The following is a 19311-nucleotide window of genomic DNA, read 5'->3' as shown; positions in this document are numbered from 1 at the left end:
CCAGATATCAGACACTGAGAGATAAGTGTAATCGCGAGAGCAGGTCGGTGCTTTTATTTCTGTAACAATAAGGGTGAACCTGTTGGGAATGTCCCGTAAAATGGACTTTGGTTCGTCATAATGAGCGCACAATAGACCACATCAAAGGCTGAGGGGAAGAGGAGTGAGAGTTTGTCTGCCAAATTGCTTCGTTTTACTGCCTTTGAACACCTGTCGACACAACAACAGCTCCACTGCAGACATTCAATGAAGCCGCCACGAGTACGTTTAAATTCAACTCACCGCTCGTCTTTTATTACACCATGACACCAATTTCAAATATACATAAGAGTACGGTCCTCTTCAGTTCAGTGTATGATACAGTTATTGACTGTTTCTCTTCGAGCATATCCAAAAAATAAAGAACGACAACGGAAATAATAAAAATAGAACCAAATACCCACTTTAGAAAAAAAGTACAAGAGACTGCAACACAGAGAGACATGAAGTTACGGACAGAGAGAGGGAATCATGATCAGTGTTCTCATCATCTTCACATTGCCAGACAAAAAAACCTCCATTAACAGTAGTGATGTTGTTCATTATGCATAAGCCTCTCAATTAAAACAATATCTACATGTGTATATATATATATATATTATATATATATAAGAACAAAAATACTAAGTGCAAATTTCTTTGGAAGTCGGAATTAAGTATGGATTCTCCTTCATTAAGATATAAATAAGTTATAAAATAGAAACTTTAAACAAAAACAAAAAAGAGAGAAAGACGTTGAAGAAATAAGAATAAAGGCAAGACGTTTTTTTGTTATTTTTTAAACTTCAAGTAGACGTTACTTCCGAGCCGTACAGAAGACGCTGCACAAGGCATCCATAGCAGACTGAGAGCCATCCCGTGGTTCGATCCTTCAGTACAAATTTCAAATGCAACCTGTCGTACAAACCCTTCGCTCCAAACTGACACTTAATATTCTAAATGACAGCCAGCAGGTCACAAGAAGTGCTGGACTGAAAACGTGATTTAATTCAGTGATGCGTTCATGTCCAGAGTGGTCAGAGAAACAAGTCCATTTTTGAATCATTTTCAGTTGGTTTTAGTTTTAGTTCCGTTTCTCCCTCTGGCTCGCTCACATTTTTCTGAAATGTCAATGTCAACAACACTGATTTGAAAAAGCAAATCTTTGACAATACCTCCGCCATGATTAGGAATGAAGACGTGATGAATGAGCAGAGGGGGTAGGGAGAAATAACCTTAGCCTTTCACCGCAAAAAAACACTGCTCTTTACCTTTAAATCGCAGGTCCTACCGCGCCGGAGATTTTCAAACGACACAAGTTTCTGCAAACCTTCGTTTCTTGAAAGAGAACAAGCAAGATACTCGACCATTAAGTTCTTTAAGCTGAACCAGTGCTTTGTTCAGGAAAATGAAATGTTCCCACAGACGGCAGGGCTTCGTCAGTTTAGTGTAGTAGTGGTCGATCGGTCAGCCGTCGCGATCACTTTTTTCTCTGGAAGACATTGGCCAGCATGGCGCCTGAGGTGGTCAGCTGACCCATCTTACTTAGGAACTTGGTCTTGGCATCCTCGCCCACCAAACTAGAGGCAATAGACATGGACCTTTAGGGGGAAAACACATTATAAAAAGTTGAATTGAGGGTAATCTCTGCTTTATGAAAGACAAACACAATCACAAAAAAAAGACTGTCTGTTGATGAGCTTAGATAATCCTCAACTCCATTGGAGAGTAAAGGCTGTTTGCCAATTCAGTCGCTCTCTACTTTTACAGTCTAACGGCTCTGCAAGTTCCTCTTTTCAAATCAACGAGATTCAGGCCGTTACAGCAGAGCAGTTACAGCGTTCTGTTAAAACAGCCGCGTTGCTCAACTCAAGGACAAACATCACATCTTTAAAACCACCACCGACCTTACGCCAGTAAATTTTAAAAGAGTTTGGACGCTGTTGACAAGTTAGTATTCTTACATGGCTTCTGGAGAAACCACAGTATGAAAAATGTGATTGGTCCCAAAAAAAAGGCAAACGCATGTTATGTGTATCATCAGGAGTGCGCCACCAACTGGGCTGGACATTGTTGTGTACATACATACATACATTTAAAAAACCTAAACTCGTCCTTTAAATCAAGCACAGCAATCTCATTGTGTTGACATGTTGGTGGAAAAACATGTCCTTTCACAGGAACGTGGACACAGGACATGTATCAACTGTTTGTTTGCATGGAAAACACCATCATTTTGTTGTAACCAAACAATTGCATACAAGTATTTCAATACAAAATAGTTCGGTGATCTAAAATCTAGATGTAAAACAACACAATTAGCAAATCACAAAGTCCACCAATTTTTGTTGCAAAATAGCAACATACAAATGATATACTGTATATGTCTAATGAAGTATGATGTACAGTTTTATAATACATATATATGTATACATATATACATATACATACATGTGTATATATATGTACACATACACACACATATATATACATACATATATATAAGAATCCAAAAAGGGTTTTCACAGTTTAAGAGAACACACCAAATATTGAGCATATGTACTGAAACACATGCAGACTATACTGTACTGTGAACTAATTTAATACATTCATAGACACTCCCCTTGTCTTTTTTTTTTTTTAAATGTGCCCTAAACACATGTTAACAAGATGGCTGAAGTCCCAGCTCTCTCAGATTCACCAAATCAGCTCTTCACATCTTCTCTGTTTAGATTCCCACATAATGAATGTGGTTCCAACAACTAATACGCTCTCCCCTGAGGAATGAGCCCACAATAGGGGCCCAGTTCCAACACTGTGTAGTGATCTCTCTCTTTTCACAGTTGGATTTCTTCTTCTCAACTACCACATGAAAGCCATCCCTTATTACTGCCACAGTTTCTCTTATACAATTAAAAAAAACACAATACAAATGACTCCAGGCATGATTGTACCAATGGAACCAGGAGCTTGTTCTCACCCCTGTGCGTCCGCCATTCCCCTGTTTTCCACCTTGATTTCACACTCTTTGACCATAGAGCTCAGAATCACCTGTTGGAGAAACATGACAGAAATATAAATATACCTTGCATTTGTGTGTGGATTCATTAATAAAATTTCCAGGGAGGAAAATAATTCCTGTCTCATAATGTCGCGTGTAGACCGGACAGACAGTCAGCTGATCACGAGTCACCATGGGAAAATGCTCACATGAAATGGGTCGTGTGGAATTCAGAGACGCAAATAAATATGGAGAGGTGTGTGTGTGTGTGTATGAATGTGTCAGACTGTCTTTACCATTACAGAGTGAGAAAGAGACAGTCTGACCACTCTCAACTGTGCTGGTAATTTACATGTAAAAAAAAAGAAATACATAAAAATCAAGCCCCATAAGTGCACGCATGTCTGTGTGTGTGTGTCAGCTGACCTCGTGCTCAGGAGAGAGTTGCTCCATGTCAGTGCGGAGACATCTGAGGCCAGGGAGGAAGTGGTTGATCATCACCTCCTCAGAAATGACTGTACGGGACGTTAAGGGGCTACTTCACAAGAACCTCACAAGACCACAGAAAGATGAACTGATCATCTGCTACGCCATGCAGGTCAAAGGAGGCTAAATATAGATTCTTATTTTTAATAGATCTGGGAAATAAGGATGGATGGAGGATGAAAAACTAACTATTTTGATAGTCGATTAATTGGTTTGAGGCTTTTTTTTTTTCATTATTATGACAAGTGTTTCTGATTTTTCAGCTTCTTAAATGTGAATATTTTCTGGTTTCCTTGCTCCATATAACAAATAAATCATTAAAACAAAATCATTTTGGTTTGTGTGCAGAACAAGATAATTGAGAACATCATAATTTCCAGGTCTGAAAAACATTTTTCAACATTTCCTGACATTTTACAGACCAAATGATTGGATAATCGACAATGAAAATAATAGTTAGTTGCAGCCCTAATGAAAATATTCCACTATCCATCTTCTACCGCTTTCAGGTCATGGGGGGGCGCTGGTGCCAATCTCAGCTGACATGGGGTGAAAGGTCCACTCTCACACTCACACCTACAGTCAATTTCCAGTGTCCAATTTGACAATTTGACACAGTTTTTGGACTGTGGGAGGAAACCGGAGAACCCAGAGGAAACACACACACACACACACGGGGAGAACAAGCAAACTCCATGCAGAAAGGTCCTTGTTCTGACCGGGTTGCGAACCCGGGTCTTCTTGCCGCAGTAACGGAAAATAATGAGTCACAAAATGTTGAGATATTTGATGGTGTGCTATTATAGGAACTATAATCATCATATGGAAATAGTCTTGACAGTGATTTTCGATCAACAATTCATGAAGTATTTAAGCCTTCGATCATTTGTTGGCAGTCATTTGACACTCATTTCTTCTTTTCTCTTCTTTAACGAGTGAAAGAAAACTGTATATTGTTTATGCTTTTAACATTGTATTTTTAAGATCAGTATTTTTCTTAAAATAGACTATTTTGGTGAAAAACTACAATATCCCCAAGATATTCCAATATACCATATTGTTATCCCTGTATCGTGATCGCCAGATTCTTCCCAGTACACAGGATTTGAACTGAATTGAGTGGAAGACAAATTAAGCAAATTTCACTTTTGAATTTTCTAGATTTGCTTGTTTCATTTAATTAAATGTTGAGACTTACAGTATAAACTAAAAAGCAGCTGTTTTCATGGGCAAGCAGTAACAAGTTTGGACATTGCTTCTGGAAGCTAGGTGGAGTTTACTTGAGAGAAAATCCCAAAAAAATATTAAAAGAAAATTATCTGTCAGTAAACATTTTTCCTTTGACGTCTAAATTTCTCTAAAGTTAAAGTTGACAATCTTTAATTTAAAAGCACAGTGCTCCCTTGTCTTTCACGCTACTGCATGAGCTCAGTATCCGATCACAGCCAGCGGAGCTCTAAGGGAACGGGCACCCAGCTTGAATCTATATTTTTAGAGATGGGAATGTACAATTTCAGAGCTTGTCACACTGATTACAAGAAAAAAAAAGACATGCAGAGGGAGGAACAACCTCTGAGGTTACGGCTTTACCTACTGGACACGACTGCACTGTGAAATAACAGCCTGACAAAAACCCACAGGAATGAACCCCAGACCAGCTGTCTTCTGAGCATGTGTGTGTTGGAAGTGGGTGGGGTTGACAGCAGAGACAAGTGGAGAGAGAGGTGGGGGGGGATGTGTGAGAAAAAGAGAAATAGTTAAAGTGGAAAGAATCACAGAGTGACAGAGCCAGGGGCAGGGTAGTGTAAACGTGAGTCCTTTCTCGTGAACATGTTACTAATGAGTGAAGCTGATGTTAAGTCCTTTTCTCCTCTCACGCTCGTTCTCCCTCTCTCATCCTTTCCTTTTGCTAAAGCAACACTATAATTACCTCTACCCCGAAAAGGAGGGAGCTTATTTTCCCTTTCTCCTTCTGCCAAATGACAGGCAAACTCTGCCAACGCGCGCATGCACACACACACCAAACCACACACTCAAACACCGGGGGCCATGCTGATGTGCACCATCACTCAGTTACACAGGCACGCTCCAAAAAAGCGTACGACCAGAGCCGCTTACGTTTGAGCAGTTACTCTAACAACCTTTCAATTGACTCACTGTTACGACAGTTAATGCGGAGCCTCGGCCAACGATAACACGGACTTCTGGTAAATTCTAAATTCATACAGTCCCTTAGCTATTAAAGTGTGAGTGAGCGGACCTGTCACAAGACTCTCTTTCTGTGTCAAGTCAACTATATAAAAGAGCAATAATTATAGTCACTCAGATAAAAAAGTGGATCCATTATGACCAATATATACGTATCATGCTCATTCACACTCCCCGTTAGTCACGACCTGTGGAAGGATACAGCAGCAGGAGAGTGCACTGTAGGCCTCAAACAGCTGTGTGGCAATGTCGATTCTCTTGGTCTCCACTTGCTGGCTGTTGTTGGCTAGTGCCAGTTTGTGAAGATGTGGCAGAACAACTAGAGGGAAAAGGGAAAAGACAAAAGCGACCACATGAGAGGCTTGGAAAAACCAAACGTGTAAACGTAGTGCATGATCTTTCACATACAGTCGTCTCTAAAGCGTGGCTCAGCATTAGGCCCGACTCTTCCAAACGTCCTGATGATTTCCATGTGTAAGGAGTGCTGATCCTGGTACTGCGGGTCCTCGAGGAACGATGCCAGCTGCATCTTTACACGCTCCAACAGCTGCACACACAGACAGACATTTTAATACATGTGAAGTGACTGAGTTAATATGTCTTGATTTCTTTGTTTGACATTTCATGTTTCCTACCTCTTTTTGCGTGACCGTCTCCATGATGGTACCAAAGGCAGGAATAGTGGATATCCTCACTGAGCTAAAATCAGCAGTAGAGCGAGATGTTTGTTTCAACACTCACAGTCAGATGTAACCTGTCTTTCAGGTTTCTAATCATAATTGGTCAAATACTGTCTGCAAAGATTTACTCTTCAATGTTTGAATCGCCAGATTGCTGAGATTTAACCACGTTAAAACAAGTCAGACGGCCTGAGGTTATGTCACTGATCAGCTTTCCCTCCAGATTTATTTAAAGAGCGCTCCTACGTGACTTAAAAATATTCAAACAATGCATTTATGTGACACACTTTCCATTACAGTGTCACATCTAGCTCCCATTTAGCCGTCATACTAAAACCCACAAAGAAGTAGGACGTGCTCATGACGTGATTATGACATGGACTATCCACAGTGATGACTGAAGTGGTGACTAATGTTGTACCGCCATCTAGTATTAAAAGACTTCAGGCTGTAATCTAAATGCACGACATATCAGCGTTATCAAAATTGTACTGACAGCTGCAAATTGAAACACTATATTTCAAAGTGCTTTGCTGATAAGTTTACATTTTTGACAGGGCACTTGGTAACTGTTATCATCTGATTAGCAACGATCTGTTTACATTTGTTATTGATTATTCTTAATTCATATACATAAATGTATAAAAATCATATAAAATAGCGAAACGTTTTTTTTCCTTCTTAAAAATACAAAAATGTTCTACTGCACAATAAATAATAATAATAATAATAACAAAAACAATCAATGGTTAAAATGACTTGCAATAAGCAGGGTTAATGAGGGTGATGGTTCATAATCATTCCACTGTCAGTAGGAGCAGTAAAAGATTAAAGAGAAATCATCTTCCCTATGATGAACTGGCGACCTGTCCAGGGTTTACCCTGCCTATTGCCCTATCTTAGCTGGGATTGGCTCCAGCGGCCCCCACAACCCTTATGTGGAGGATTAAGCGGTAGACAATGAATGAATAAATAAATAAGTCATCTTGAGAGTACTGGAGTAAAAACTAATTTCTCATTATGCATTATATATTTTTTCTTTCATTGACACATCAAAATGTCATTAAAATGCCATAAATCTAACAGTCCAGCTAATGTGTCCATCAACATGTGTAATTGAAGGCATAAAATGATGAGATGAAAAGGGCTGCATTCCAACAGTGTAACCACTGACTTTGTCAAATTTTAATCCACGGTCCCATTTTATTGCAACAAAACGTGTTTCCCAGAAGATTAAACAAGGGCAGAGGAACAATTTATCAGCCACTCACTGGGGCTACAGAGCGGTGTGTACTGATGACAAGATACAGGAAGAGAAACAAATGTCTCCAGGCTTTTACTTCCTCTTCCAGTGGATTACACGTTAGTTACAGAAGCTGCCACATGAGTTAAATTCAGCCTGAAGGCTTTTAGTGGCACATGGTCACAAGGGTTTTTTATTTTTTTGCACCCATTTAAGCTCAGCAAGACCAATTCTTGTTTCCCTGTGCTTCACACTGTAAGATTGCAGCCCTCAGAAGGACAATGTCAAGAGAGGTTTTCTTGTGTGGATTGACTCACAATTCGGGGCCACTGCACAGAGTTATAAGGGCTGGAGCCGCCCGGCGATCTACTAATGCTTCACTCATGCCTCGGAGAACCAACTGCAAACCCACCACACAGCAGGATGAGAGAGAGGGAGAGAGGCAGGGTGGAAGGAAACAGAGAGAGGAAGAGGAGGAAATACAGAGGGAGGTAGGAGAGAAAAAGAGAGAGAGAGAGAGAGGTAAAAGATGGAGGTACAGGAAGAAAGGGAGGACAGAGAAGAGATGGAGAGACAAACAGAGTGATAGGAGAATATAACCCACCCCTAGCTGATGGGTCGGTCAGGAGGAGGGGCCCTGCCTCAAAGGAGTGGGGTCGGGAGGAAGAGGAGGAGGATGTGGATGGGTTACAGAGGAGCATGCTGGAATTGTGCTGTTGCTGCATGCTGGCAACATGATGAGGCAACAAGAGCGGGCATGGATTAGTGTTGCGGAATGATGCGGACATGCAGTGTTAGTGTTAACAGTGGTTGTGCTGATGAGCCTGAACCCAATTAGGAGCAATTCTATAGAAACAATTCAAATCTACACCAGAAGGGAAAAAATATTCAGGTAATTGAGAGATCAATCGTTAATATTGAATGTTTTCATGATTGTTTCATATTGAATTTGCTCCTCGAAGGTAGAGACTTGTTTCAGCGTGATAGTTCTCAGGCGGCAAAGAGAAGGGGGGAGAGAGAGACGTGGCGCGTTGATTGTTGTCGTTGATGTTACACTTACATTTCAGGGTCGGAGGACAGTGTGATGAGAGCCGGCACCACTCTCTGAGCTACCAGCGTCTCATTCACCCCCTTCACCAGCAGCTGATCGGATTTGGACAGAGCCAGCCGTGATGTCACAGAAGTGGGCGGGGCATTGGGACAAGAGCGAGCAACACCGGCAATAGATAGAGAGAGAGAGAGAGGGAAAAACATAGAAAAAGCAAAAAAGAAAGGGGAGGAGAAAGAAAAAAAAAACACAAAAAGATAGAAAGTGATATACAATGACAAGAACCATAGATGCGAGGCACAGAACGGCACTGCATGTACCAAGCAAATGTGTGTGTACACACACACACACTCTCATTCACACACACACCAGCACATGTGAGAATGTAGACTTCACAAATACTTTTACAGTGCAGTGAGAATAATGCTGTTGGCTCTTTCCACAGACTCCAGGTCAGACTATAATTTCATACACTTTAATGAATCTAATCTGGGGTCTGTGGTAGAGCTTCACCTTCCAACCCACAGTTTTGACAATGGTGTACAACTTTTCACTATGGAATGGTGACAGTGAGATGAGTGGGGAGGGGGCAAGTACTTCACAAAACAAGGGAGGGGGGATATGAATCCAGCCTACCACTCCTCCTTACCCTCATTTCTATCAATGAATGCCCCGTTCTACAGTTATGCCTGGAGCCTAATCCCAACATTTGACCTTTAAATGTGCACAGATCTCAAAGTACAGGGAGATGTACAGTAATGTGCTGTGGCTGCTTCCAGAGGCTGAGGCCAGCACTTTTTGCTTTGGGAATATGGTTCCAAAATGGCTCCAATCAGTGGAACTGAACTGTACGGAAGAAAACACTGAAACAGTATTCTCCCTTTAAAAATAATAGTAGTGTTATATTTCCACCAGACCTGAAATACCCCAATAAAGTAGAACATATTCCCATGAAAACATCTCTGAATAAATCACATTTTCCAACAACACTGAGAAGGAACAGGCCTTGAACTCTCTTAAACTGCTGACGTTACCCCTTTCTGTGACATGCAGCAGATATTTATGCAGTCACTTCTGAGACCAGTGCACAGTGAAAGGTGTAATGTGAAAGGGTCCGGGCATACAGTTGAAACCAGGTCGCTGATAAGGTACAGGAGTCTTTCCTCACACCCATAAGACAGAAGAGCAAAACAGCAGCAATAGCAAGCAGCACTAGCGTGTGTACAGCACATAAGTTAAACAATAGATAGGAATTTAATTGTAGAACAATGCAAAAGACAATTTTAGCTCACAACATATTACATAATATTTAGTATGCATTATTATTCTGTTGCACACCTTAAAAAGCTAATATAACAAAATATTTTATTATTACACCATAATATTCTAATAACATTTTTAACTTTAGCAGAGTAGCGCTACATTGTAGCATCACTTGTTCTTGATATAAATATAAAACAAAGAGCTAATGTGTCAGAACTTACACATTTTAGCCTGTTTATATATAAAAAATACAATCAAACAACTATTTATCTGGGATTGACTCAATGCATCATCTGCATGTGTGTGTGTACCTCAAACATCCGCGCTGCTGTACACCGGACCAGTGCCGAGGTATGGACCACCCCATACCACAGAACAGTCAGCAGCAATTCGTGGTACACTGGGTTGGCACTGAAACAGAGCGAAACATTGTGACCTTTCATTAGACTGTGCAGGCGAGCATTTGCCTCAATGTGGGGTACAGTGAGCCAAATTCAGTAAAGTAATGTGTGCAAGAGTGTGTGTGTCTAACCCAAGCTCTACAAAGGAGGCCTTCAGGCTGTCGAGGGGAGCATGGGACAGTGACAGGGTTGTCATAACATCCTCTAGGAAACCCACCAACAACTTACGATCCTCCTCCTTGAATGAAATGAGGGCAAGTTTACGTGGATTACAAACACAGTCAGGCTGGCATTTCAACATACACAAGTATACAAGTTTTCCCATGGACCAGTTATCTTTTTTTTTTTCCCACTTTCAACTTGAATCAGACGGGGCCAAAAAACAACCCTCCCACCCACACTCCACTTTGTTTTGCAAGTGCTAAATCTAAATTCAAAAACAAAAGCATGTGGTAAGCTGATGTGTTTTGGAGCGGATTTTCCCTCGTGACAAAGAACAATAACTCCAAGTGTAATGTGGTAAACACTCTATATTCATAGAGGAGAAAATAATGCAGCCCAAGTAAGTCAACTAAATACAGTAAACAGAGGAAATCACTGAAATTACCTATGAACACAGACTTGTTTATCTTGCAAATAAGACACAAAAAAGCATCACAAGGTATAATTTGTTATGGGTTCAAATCAGCTAGAAACAAGTGGACTGTTATTAACTTACCTGGTTATAGCATGTCAATACTCCAGTGGCATAAATGGGGACTGTGGCTTTGGTGAGAATACCATTCCCCACTGAAGCATCTTATAGAGAAATAATTCAAAAACAGCATCAAATATTTTGGAGACATTTTTCAATATTCTTAAATCATTTAATCCATTATCTGTTTTTGCCTGATTAATCAGGAAAACTGAAGGACCACGGCATGATGAGGTCAGTTCTACAGTCCTACAGCACACATTATACTTTTGCTGTTTATACCTCAAACTACACTGCAAACTAAGGTCATGACGTCCTAAACACAGACTGGGCCTCAGTAAAAAACACATTTCACCAGCGGCCACAACACCAGATCCAAAATCACGAGTGTGCAAGACAAGACCAAGCACCTCTAACAACAACAGAAATATATCCACAATTTAAAAAAAAAAAAATGAAAGAGGGGAACACCCATAACTGACTCCAAATAGCCTGTTTACATCAACAGAGTCTGATGTCCACCAGCCAACATTCTGTCGACGGCAGCCGGGTAAATGTTACAGAACGTGCACATCTGTGCGTATGACAGAGCTTTTCTTACCGACATTTTCTTCAGATAGCCGGAGAATCTCCTGGAACTGTGGTTTAACCTAAAAGAGAGTCATTAAGGATATATAAATGATGAACTCATCCTCTTGTCATCACTTGATTTGTACAGAAACATCTGCATTTAAAGATAAGTATTAATAATAATAATAATAACAATAATAATAATAATAATAATAACAATAACAATAACACTAACAACAACAATAATAATAATAATAATTAAAAAAAACCCTCAAGAGTGCGCAGAGATTTTTGTTTGAAATCTTTTCAAGGTCAGAAAACGGCACAGTGGGCTTCACTGGCTGTGGACAGATGAACACACAGTCTATTCTGTGAGTCACGACAGGAAATGTACACACCAGACGCTTATTCATAAATTTGCACAGGGTAAACACACACTTGAGATACAAAGAAAATCTGCAGGTTGGATTTCCACTTACACATGCGGTGTTAAAATGAGGCACTTGTGAGTTTTTTTTAAACCAAATATCAGGATGCGTGATGAGTCACTGAATTTTTTTCCAGTGAGCAAAAACAGCTCTTAAATTTGGCTTAAGAAGTAATTCTTTTTGGAAAAATGAAAATCAGGGCACTTTGTTTGAATGTTCAACATTAATATATTTTAGCTAAAGGAATAAAATGCCATCACCCAAGAGCTGAGATGTCCTTCAGCATCACATTTAATTTTGATAAGTTATATGGCTTTACCTTAGTGTTGGTAAAGATCTTGCCGAAAGTGCGACAGAACCTCCAGAAGAAGCGAGAGAACTCGTGGACGCAGGTGGATGACGTTACATTGATCCGGCCCACAATATCTATGAGCGTTGGAAGGCTGGAGACAGAGCACACAGACTGAAATCAGTATGGTTATCAACAGGAGTTTGAGATACTGTGCAAACTGTGGTGATGTGTTTTAATAAACTTTATTTATGAAGCTCACAGCTGATTGACCACCCATAACAGGCTCTCCCAGCCAGTGGTGCCTTCGTGCTCCAGCTGATGGTCATAGAGGAGCAGGAGCGCACTCAGCATTTCTCTGCTGCCGATGATGGTGGCTACATCCTGCAGGGGAGACGCTGGTCTGGGAAACCGTGTCACTGAAAGAAACAGGATCACAAAGAAAATCAGGTCATTTACTGTTAAAGCATTAAAAGCCAATACTCCTGTAGAAAATGTAGGACTGGCTCTTCTATTCGCCTTAACATGATGTTTGTGTGTGTGTGCATTTTTTCTACCCTCTATTGCAGGAATGTCTCCGTGGGTTTTGGCTCTGCTGGTGAACGGTGCATTCTGCAGCACCACGGCAAACAGAGGAGGGATGAGAGACTGCAGGGCCGACAGGAATACATGTAATTTGTGTTCATCTAGACTGTGTTCTCCTTGCTAGAGAAAGAGGGAGACAAGAAGGGATTAGAGTTAAGGTGAGGCAGTGCAGTTCACCATATCAAAAAAGAAAAATCTGTAGCCTGGAGGTAACAGAGAGTATGACGGTGTCAGCACACAGAAACTTACCTTAAGTAGTTTCTCTATACGTGCTAAAAGAGAAGGGATGAGTGAAGTTTGTAGGGTGCCAAGCTCCGTGGTCCACGCGGCAAAGGCAGGAATAAAGACCTGATGGACTGCACTGACCACCCGCTCTGATGGATCCGCAAGAGACAGCAGCATCAGCTCAAATCCCTGCAGGGAACACACATGTACACAAAAGTCAGTTATGGAGATTCATCCATGAGCTTAAACACTAGCAACTGTTTATTCCAATGTCACTTCCAAAATGAACTATTGCACTAATGACAGTTACCTGGGAGTACTTGTCAGGATCATCTATATAACCCATAATAATGCCCAGGCTCTTGACCACAGCTTCTCTGACCATATCCGCCTTATCTTCAGTGAGCATCTGCTGCAACATGGACAACACCAGGGAGCTACGGATCTCTTTCTGTAGAGAGACAAATAAAACAGGAGTGTATACTGTAATTAATTTTCTTTTCTTCTTTCATATACATAATGTATTCCTGTTCAGCTCCTATGGACATATTCTTACAGGCAGGTATGGTGCTAAGGCTCCACAGGACTCCGCCACCAACAATCTCCTCTCTGGATATTTGTGGTTAATCTGCAGTGAGAGAGAGAGAGAGCAAAATGTAGAGGAATGAGTGTCCAAAGCAATCGTTTAAAAGAAGTTGAAAGGAGGACGGGAGCAGACAGGAGAGCAGCCACTGTGGAATGGAAACAACTCAAGTATCATCAACATGCTGACCCTCTGAAAACCGCTATTTATCTTTCTAGGCAGATTCTCAGCCTCCAAACCACTGGCAGCTGTTGTTGTCATGGTAGCAGATTTTGTTAATCATAAATATCTACATGAGGTGACACAGGTGGCAATGAAAACAAAAGAGATATCACATTTGATTCAGGGACACTATGGAGTTTCACAAAAAGTGAGATTTTAGCTTTTCAAAATACATTGTATGAACAACTTCTGGTTTTAACTAGAGGCCTGTTCATTTCTTGCAGTATTGTATTATATCATTTCTCTTTTGTGAAAGAGACCTGCTCATAAAGGCTTGGAGTAAAAGAAAAATACACAGGAGTGAAAATATCTCATGCTCAGTGAACCATCTTTCAAGATTTAAGCCCAATGAATCATGGCATTGTCATCTTGTTATTCAGGATATTTAGGAAATCAGCTGACCTCAACCTTAGGGCACATAACATTGCTGAAAGTGGACTTGACCAAACTGAAGCAACCCCAGATCATAACACTGAACAGTTTTGGCAGACTGTGAGCCTTTTTACTGGACAGTCAGAGTGTCCTGTTTAAAAGTGGTCAGTAATTATTGCACAAGGTGCTGAGGTACATACTTGTTGCCTCTCAGTGTTTGGTTAACTTTTGGAATGACTGGCAGTGTATGCAATAACTGTGTGTGTGTGTGTGTGTCAACTATACCTGTTCCCAGCACTGAGGAAGTAGTTCGGCCTCGACACGGGTGGGACCCACGTGCCTTGCAAATGCGACACATCCCGTCAAGATCATTTGTCTTCATAGAGACACAAACAAGGCACACATATGATATAAAACTGTTGAATAAACCCATTGTTTTTTGTGCAATAATGAAGTAAAAAGTAAATTCTCCTGTCTAGACAAACCTTTGCTCATCATCTGGTCTCTTGATTAAGTTAAAGAGGATGTGAAGGAGCTGGTCTCTTTCCTTAGGTTCTGGGTGAAGGCAGGCAGTACATAAAATGAGTGGAATCAACTCCTGAATGAGAGAAAGACAGAGGTGGCACCAGATTAGTTTATTTTGTAAAAGCAGAGCAAGGTTAAAACACACAGAGGGAAGGCTGGTTGGCTGCAGTCAAACAGGCCTGCAAATCTATGGAGCAGGGGAACTTCAGAGGGTCAAGAAGGTGTTAAAATGGGAGAGTCACGGTAAAACGGAAACACAGAGGGTGACCAGTGACACCAACAGCAGTCTGCCAACACCAGTGAAAACATACTTACCTTCAAAACTATCTTGGTGTTTAGACCTTTTGGCTTCACACCAAGACATACAAATACAGACACATACTGGAGAAATGTAAATAGTGCATGCACATACCCATAATGCAGCTGTAAAGAGACAGACACACACACATATATCTAATCCACGTTTCCTGCTATAACTCTATTCCATAGTTCAGCCCGAGTTCATGAGCCTTCCAGTCAGGGAGGAAGGCTCAGCTGCCCTTGATACAAGGCCTCTACAGCCAAATTGTGGTCAGTGCTACATTCTTGCCACACACACCCAAATTAGAGAGTGCACACGGAGTAAAAAATACGTTGTGTGTTTTTTTTTTTTCTAAAAGTTTTAATTCTTTTTTTGTCAAGAAGACGTTATATTTCCCTGTCAAGTGCTGGAAGAATGAGCAAAACCCAAGCCCTGAATGGACAGACTTGACAGAGACACTCAGGCAAAGATAGATAGATGAGTCACTCATTTAATCCTGGACCAACGTATTAAAGTCAGTGCCACGTCGGCGATCTTTGAAAAAGTAAAATTACGGCAGAGTAATTTGAGATGGGAAATTAGTTTGAGCAACAAAAACCTGCAAATTAATTAAATTCAGCCAAATACAAGTGTCAGATTCAATACATTTCTGCCCACGTTTCTGTCAAATAACAGACTTCATAAGAAGCACATATTTGTTCTTATGTGGAGACTATTTCAGGAGCTTAAACATCTAACCAGTGCAGGATAAACATTGTGGGCAGGTAGAGTGGTCAGTATGACGCCGGGAGGCCCAGAGGGAAGGGGGTGATGCCGATGCTTTACTGTAAAGAGCAGCACGACTGCACATTTCAGTCCAAGGCCCACATCCAACAGGAGCATACAGCTAATGATATCTACAGATTGCCACGTGTCACTGAAGAAGAAAACAACAGGTGCCAAAGTCTGAAGCTAACAAAGACACAAGGGTTTTTGTCTTTGCTCCTGAGTTAGATTGTATTTTATCTTCCAATGTTTTGACTCCATTTGAATGAAGTTTTATGTGAAAATTTGCCATGCTCCCACTTGAAAGTCTGTTAACTTTTTTCTGGAGGACTTAACAATCTCAAATCTCCTAATTTAGGGTTTACTTCAAAAACACATGATGGTGATTCTGCTGATTATGTTCCCAATTAGAGTGGACACCAGTGTGATTGACAGCTGGTATTGACCAATAGGCGTCAGGCTGAAGTTGACAGTTGTAATCATCCATTTGCAAAAAACAAACATGTGCCAATCTTTTAAATCTTGATTGATTTGTTATTCTTGCCAATAGAAGGATATCCACCAACATAATACAATAATATATAAGACATATTAAGAACATCATATTTTCCAGGTTTGAAAAAACGTATCATCATTTTCGGACATTTTCTGGACCAAACGATTACTCGACCGATAGTTGACAGATTCCTTAGTTGCAACCCAAGTCTGAAGTGTGTATCAGTTCATTTGAATGAGAGAAACTGGTTGAGTATATTGGTCAATATGAAATATTCCACAATTCTGAATGGACTGAATAATGTCCTGTTTGAGCTGAACATTTTGAAGTTTGAATTAAGTTTACAAGTTCAAGTATGTGGAACTAGTAAGAAAATTTGTGTTTTTTTTAAGGAGTTTTCAATTTATTTTAATTAAGAAAAAAATGTGCAGAAAACGTTGATTATTTCAGAAATTATGAAATATTTCAATTCCCAAAATACAAACAACAATGTTCTAACTGAGCTGAATATTTTGATGATGCAAAACTACCCAACAGCAAAATAACGGCAGAATAACATATAGTGGGATTGTTTGCAGCAATCCCACTAATGATTTACAGTGTCTGATAACATAGCCAGGTGGCAGGCACAGTTTCAGTGCATCATTCTACCGTTTCAAGTCAAACACCTTTTGTCCTTAAGTGGGTGTCACATTTAAACAACTTAAGGAGTGTCTCCAGGCTCGTGGTAGATTGGCAGCTTCAAATTGCAAGATGGAAGTGTGAGCAGCTGTGTGTGCAAGTGTGTGCATGCATGCAGTGTCATGGTTGACGAATCTAACGGACAGAGTGCAAAGTCCACACTACTCAAGTAGCCCTCCGAGGCCCACGAGCACTAGCCGTGTTTTAATTTTCTGCTATCCTAGGTTTGTTTGTCTTGATTCTGCAGAGAGATTAAGTTCTCCATAACTGTCAGCGTTTGACTAAATCCCCATAACCATGGTGATATGCAAAGCAGCCCGACTGAGAACTACTCCAACCAGATTTCTCTCCTGTAGCTTGTGTCATGTTTCGACACACAGTGTGTGAAACTCAAGCACGTGTATACCCGTGAACACACACACGGGTACGAATTGCACGCAAGCGGTTCTGCACAGACAACACACCTGCATCACGACTTGCAAAGAATAATAGAAGGAAAAAAAGAATGAATGACTTTCAACTCATTATTGCCTAATCTGTTTTAAAATCTCCTTCCTCCTCAGGAAAAAAATAACATCCAGTTTGGAGAAACAAAAACATACATGTCCTTCAACACTCAGATTCATATTAAGTAGGCATTCATATTTTTCCCACTTAGCTTTGCTATGTTTAAATAGGTCACTGGGTACAAGATTTATCAGATTAATCAAAATAATTTCAGGTACTCTAAATAATTAGAGATAAATAAAAATAGACAAGGGACAAATAAGAAACATTAGATAGAGATACATAGGGTTAAGGAGACACACAGTAAATGACCCACCTAAGGCTAAAACTGTGCACATGAGGCCATCATTGCATGCAAGTTCACATTTTGTCTATAAATCAATTTTAATAACAATGCAAAATAGCACAATTATTAACACTTCACTGTTAACTACGTATAATTAACTTTTGCCAATTAAATAAGAAAACCTCAAGCAAGTCAGACCTTTAGTGACAGCAGTTGAAACCAAAAGGAAGTGGGCGTTAGTTACATCAGGTCAACAGGTCGTGTGAGAACCATGCAGATGAGTGCGTGAAAGACTCACCTGGCAAAGATGTGCAACCATTCTCTATAAGAGAGGCATGCATGAGAGTGAGAGAATGAGTGAGACGAAAAGAGAAAAATAAAAAACAGTGAAGGCCAAGAGGGACAAACATGAGTGTGGGACAAAAATAGCAGAGGAGAAATGATGCTGATGCTTATAAAACAAACACCATCATAAACGATGGGAGGTGAAATTCCCAGTCAATAGATAGACACAAATCAGCTAGATGTACACAGGTAATTACAATCTACATTTAAATGTTCCTATGAGCTCTTGATTCATGGAGCGTGCTTGCAGAGACACAGTCAAACCAGAAAATGACAAAAAGGATTAAGTGCAGAAACGGTAAATTAGGGTTGAGACATTGGTATGATTATGATAAACAAAACAGCAATCACACTAATCGCAGCAGTACAAATAAGACTAGAAGCATCTACACGGTGCATAACACTTCATCACACGTTAGTTGAATTATGGGATTGCCTCATGGCACAAACCTAAAAAAGAGGGTGGTGCTCTTTCAGTGCAAACAGAAGTAAATCTTTACAGCACATGCTCAAGGGAGTGAATCACCAGCAGAAAAGACACTCGCCCCCTTACGCAAATATACCAAGACTGGAGATATAACACCCACTTTTATAAGGCTGAGCAAAAACATGAACTGTTACTGATGCATAAATTTGCTAAGACGTCACAATTAATAATGCAGACAATTTATGCAGCAAATAGGGCTTTTAACCACGACAATTACGCTGATTCATTGGTGCAAATGGGAATTTACATGTTGAAGTTGACTGTGCTCTCTGCAACTCTGCCTTTATTTACATCACACTTAGCCTTTGCTGCTGTGTGTGTATCTATTGGACACTTAGAGCAGAAGCCTGTGATGATGACAGTAATGAAAGCAATACAGGGAATAAATAGGAGCAAGGGGGAGCAGCAGAAGTGAGGTTACCTCTCGTTTAGCAAGGAGGACGTTGGGGACGATGTGAGGGAGGCAGCGGCCCAGCATTAACATCACACTCTCCTCACTGTCTGCTATACGGGACACCTGGAAATGGAAAAAAAGGAAAATTTCAGATGCAGGTTTTTATGAATGTACACTTTGTATGTATCCATGAGAGAGCCTGTGTGTG

General features: G+C 40.5%; 1 protein-coding gene across 12 annotated transcripts in view; it reads right to left on the bottom strand.

Annotated features, from left to right (window-relative positions):
* Nucleotides 1–266: 266 nt before the first annotated feature.
* LOC122768987 (RAB11-binding protein RELCH homolog) overlaps nucleotides 267–19311 on the bottom strand; it is a 36478-nt gene continuing 17433 nt past the window's right edge. For 6 of the 12 annotated variants that reach the window (XM_044025308.1, XM_044025236.1, XM_044025258.1 and 3 more), the window contains 21 exons: nucleotides 19131–19226; nucleotides 18176–18199; nucleotides 14802–14914; nucleotides 14602–14692; nucleotides 13696–13767; nucleotides 13450–13590; nucleotides 13164–13328; nucleotides 12887–13034; nucleotides 12592–12748; nucleotides 12360–12483; nucleotides 11644–11692; nucleotides 11067–11146; nucleotides 10480–10586; nucleotides 10259–10358; nucleotides 8697–8779; nucleotides 6349–6412; nucleotides 6122–6260; nucleotides 5916–6032; nucleotides 3446–3534; nucleotides 2999–3069; nucleotides 267–1619 (listed from right to left, as the gene is read on the bottom strand). In XM_044025308.1, coding sequence (XP_043881243.1) covers nucleotides 1499–1619; nucleotides 2999–3069; nucleotides 3446–3534; nucleotides 5916–6032; nucleotides 6122–6260; nucleotides 6349–6412; nucleotides 8697–8779; nucleotides 10259–10358; nucleotides 10480–10586; nucleotides 11067–11146; nucleotides 11644–11692; nucleotides 12360–12483; nucleotides 12592–12748; nucleotides 12887–13034; nucleotides 13164–13328; nucleotides 13450–13590; nucleotides 13696–13767; nucleotides 14602–14692; nucleotides 14802–14914; nucleotides 18176–18199; nucleotides 19131–19226 — 2151 coding nt within the window. In that variant the 3' untranslated portion in view covers nucleotides 267–1498. Of the gene's footprint in view, nucleotides 1620–2998; nucleotides 3070–3445; nucleotides 3535–5915; nucleotides 6033–6121; nucleotides 6261–6348; nucleotides 6413–7953; nucleotides 8037–8696; nucleotides 8780–10258; nucleotides 10359–10479; nucleotides 10587–11066; nucleotides 11147–11643; nucleotides 11693–12359; nucleotides 12484–12591; nucleotides 12749–12886; nucleotides 13035–13163; nucleotides 13329–13449; nucleotides 13591–13695; nucleotides 13768–14601; nucleotides 14693–14801; nucleotides 14915–18175; nucleotides 18200–19130; nucleotides 19227–19311 lie in introns of those variants that run through there. The other 6 variants (XM_044025275.1, XM_044025324.1, XM_044025316.1 and 3 more) reach the window with 4 other exon arrangements.

The sequence above is a fragment of the Solea senegalensis genome, linkage group LG1, assembly GCF_019176455.1.
Source record: "Solea senegalensis isolate Sse05_10M linkage group LG1, IFAPA_SoseM_1, whole genome shotgun sequence".
In the NCBI taxonomy this organism is placed as follows: Eukaryota; Metazoa; Chordata; class Actinopteri; order Pleuronectiformes; family Soleidae; genus Solea; species Solea senegalensis.
This window is presented reverse-complemented; position numbering and strand designations above follow the sequence as displayed.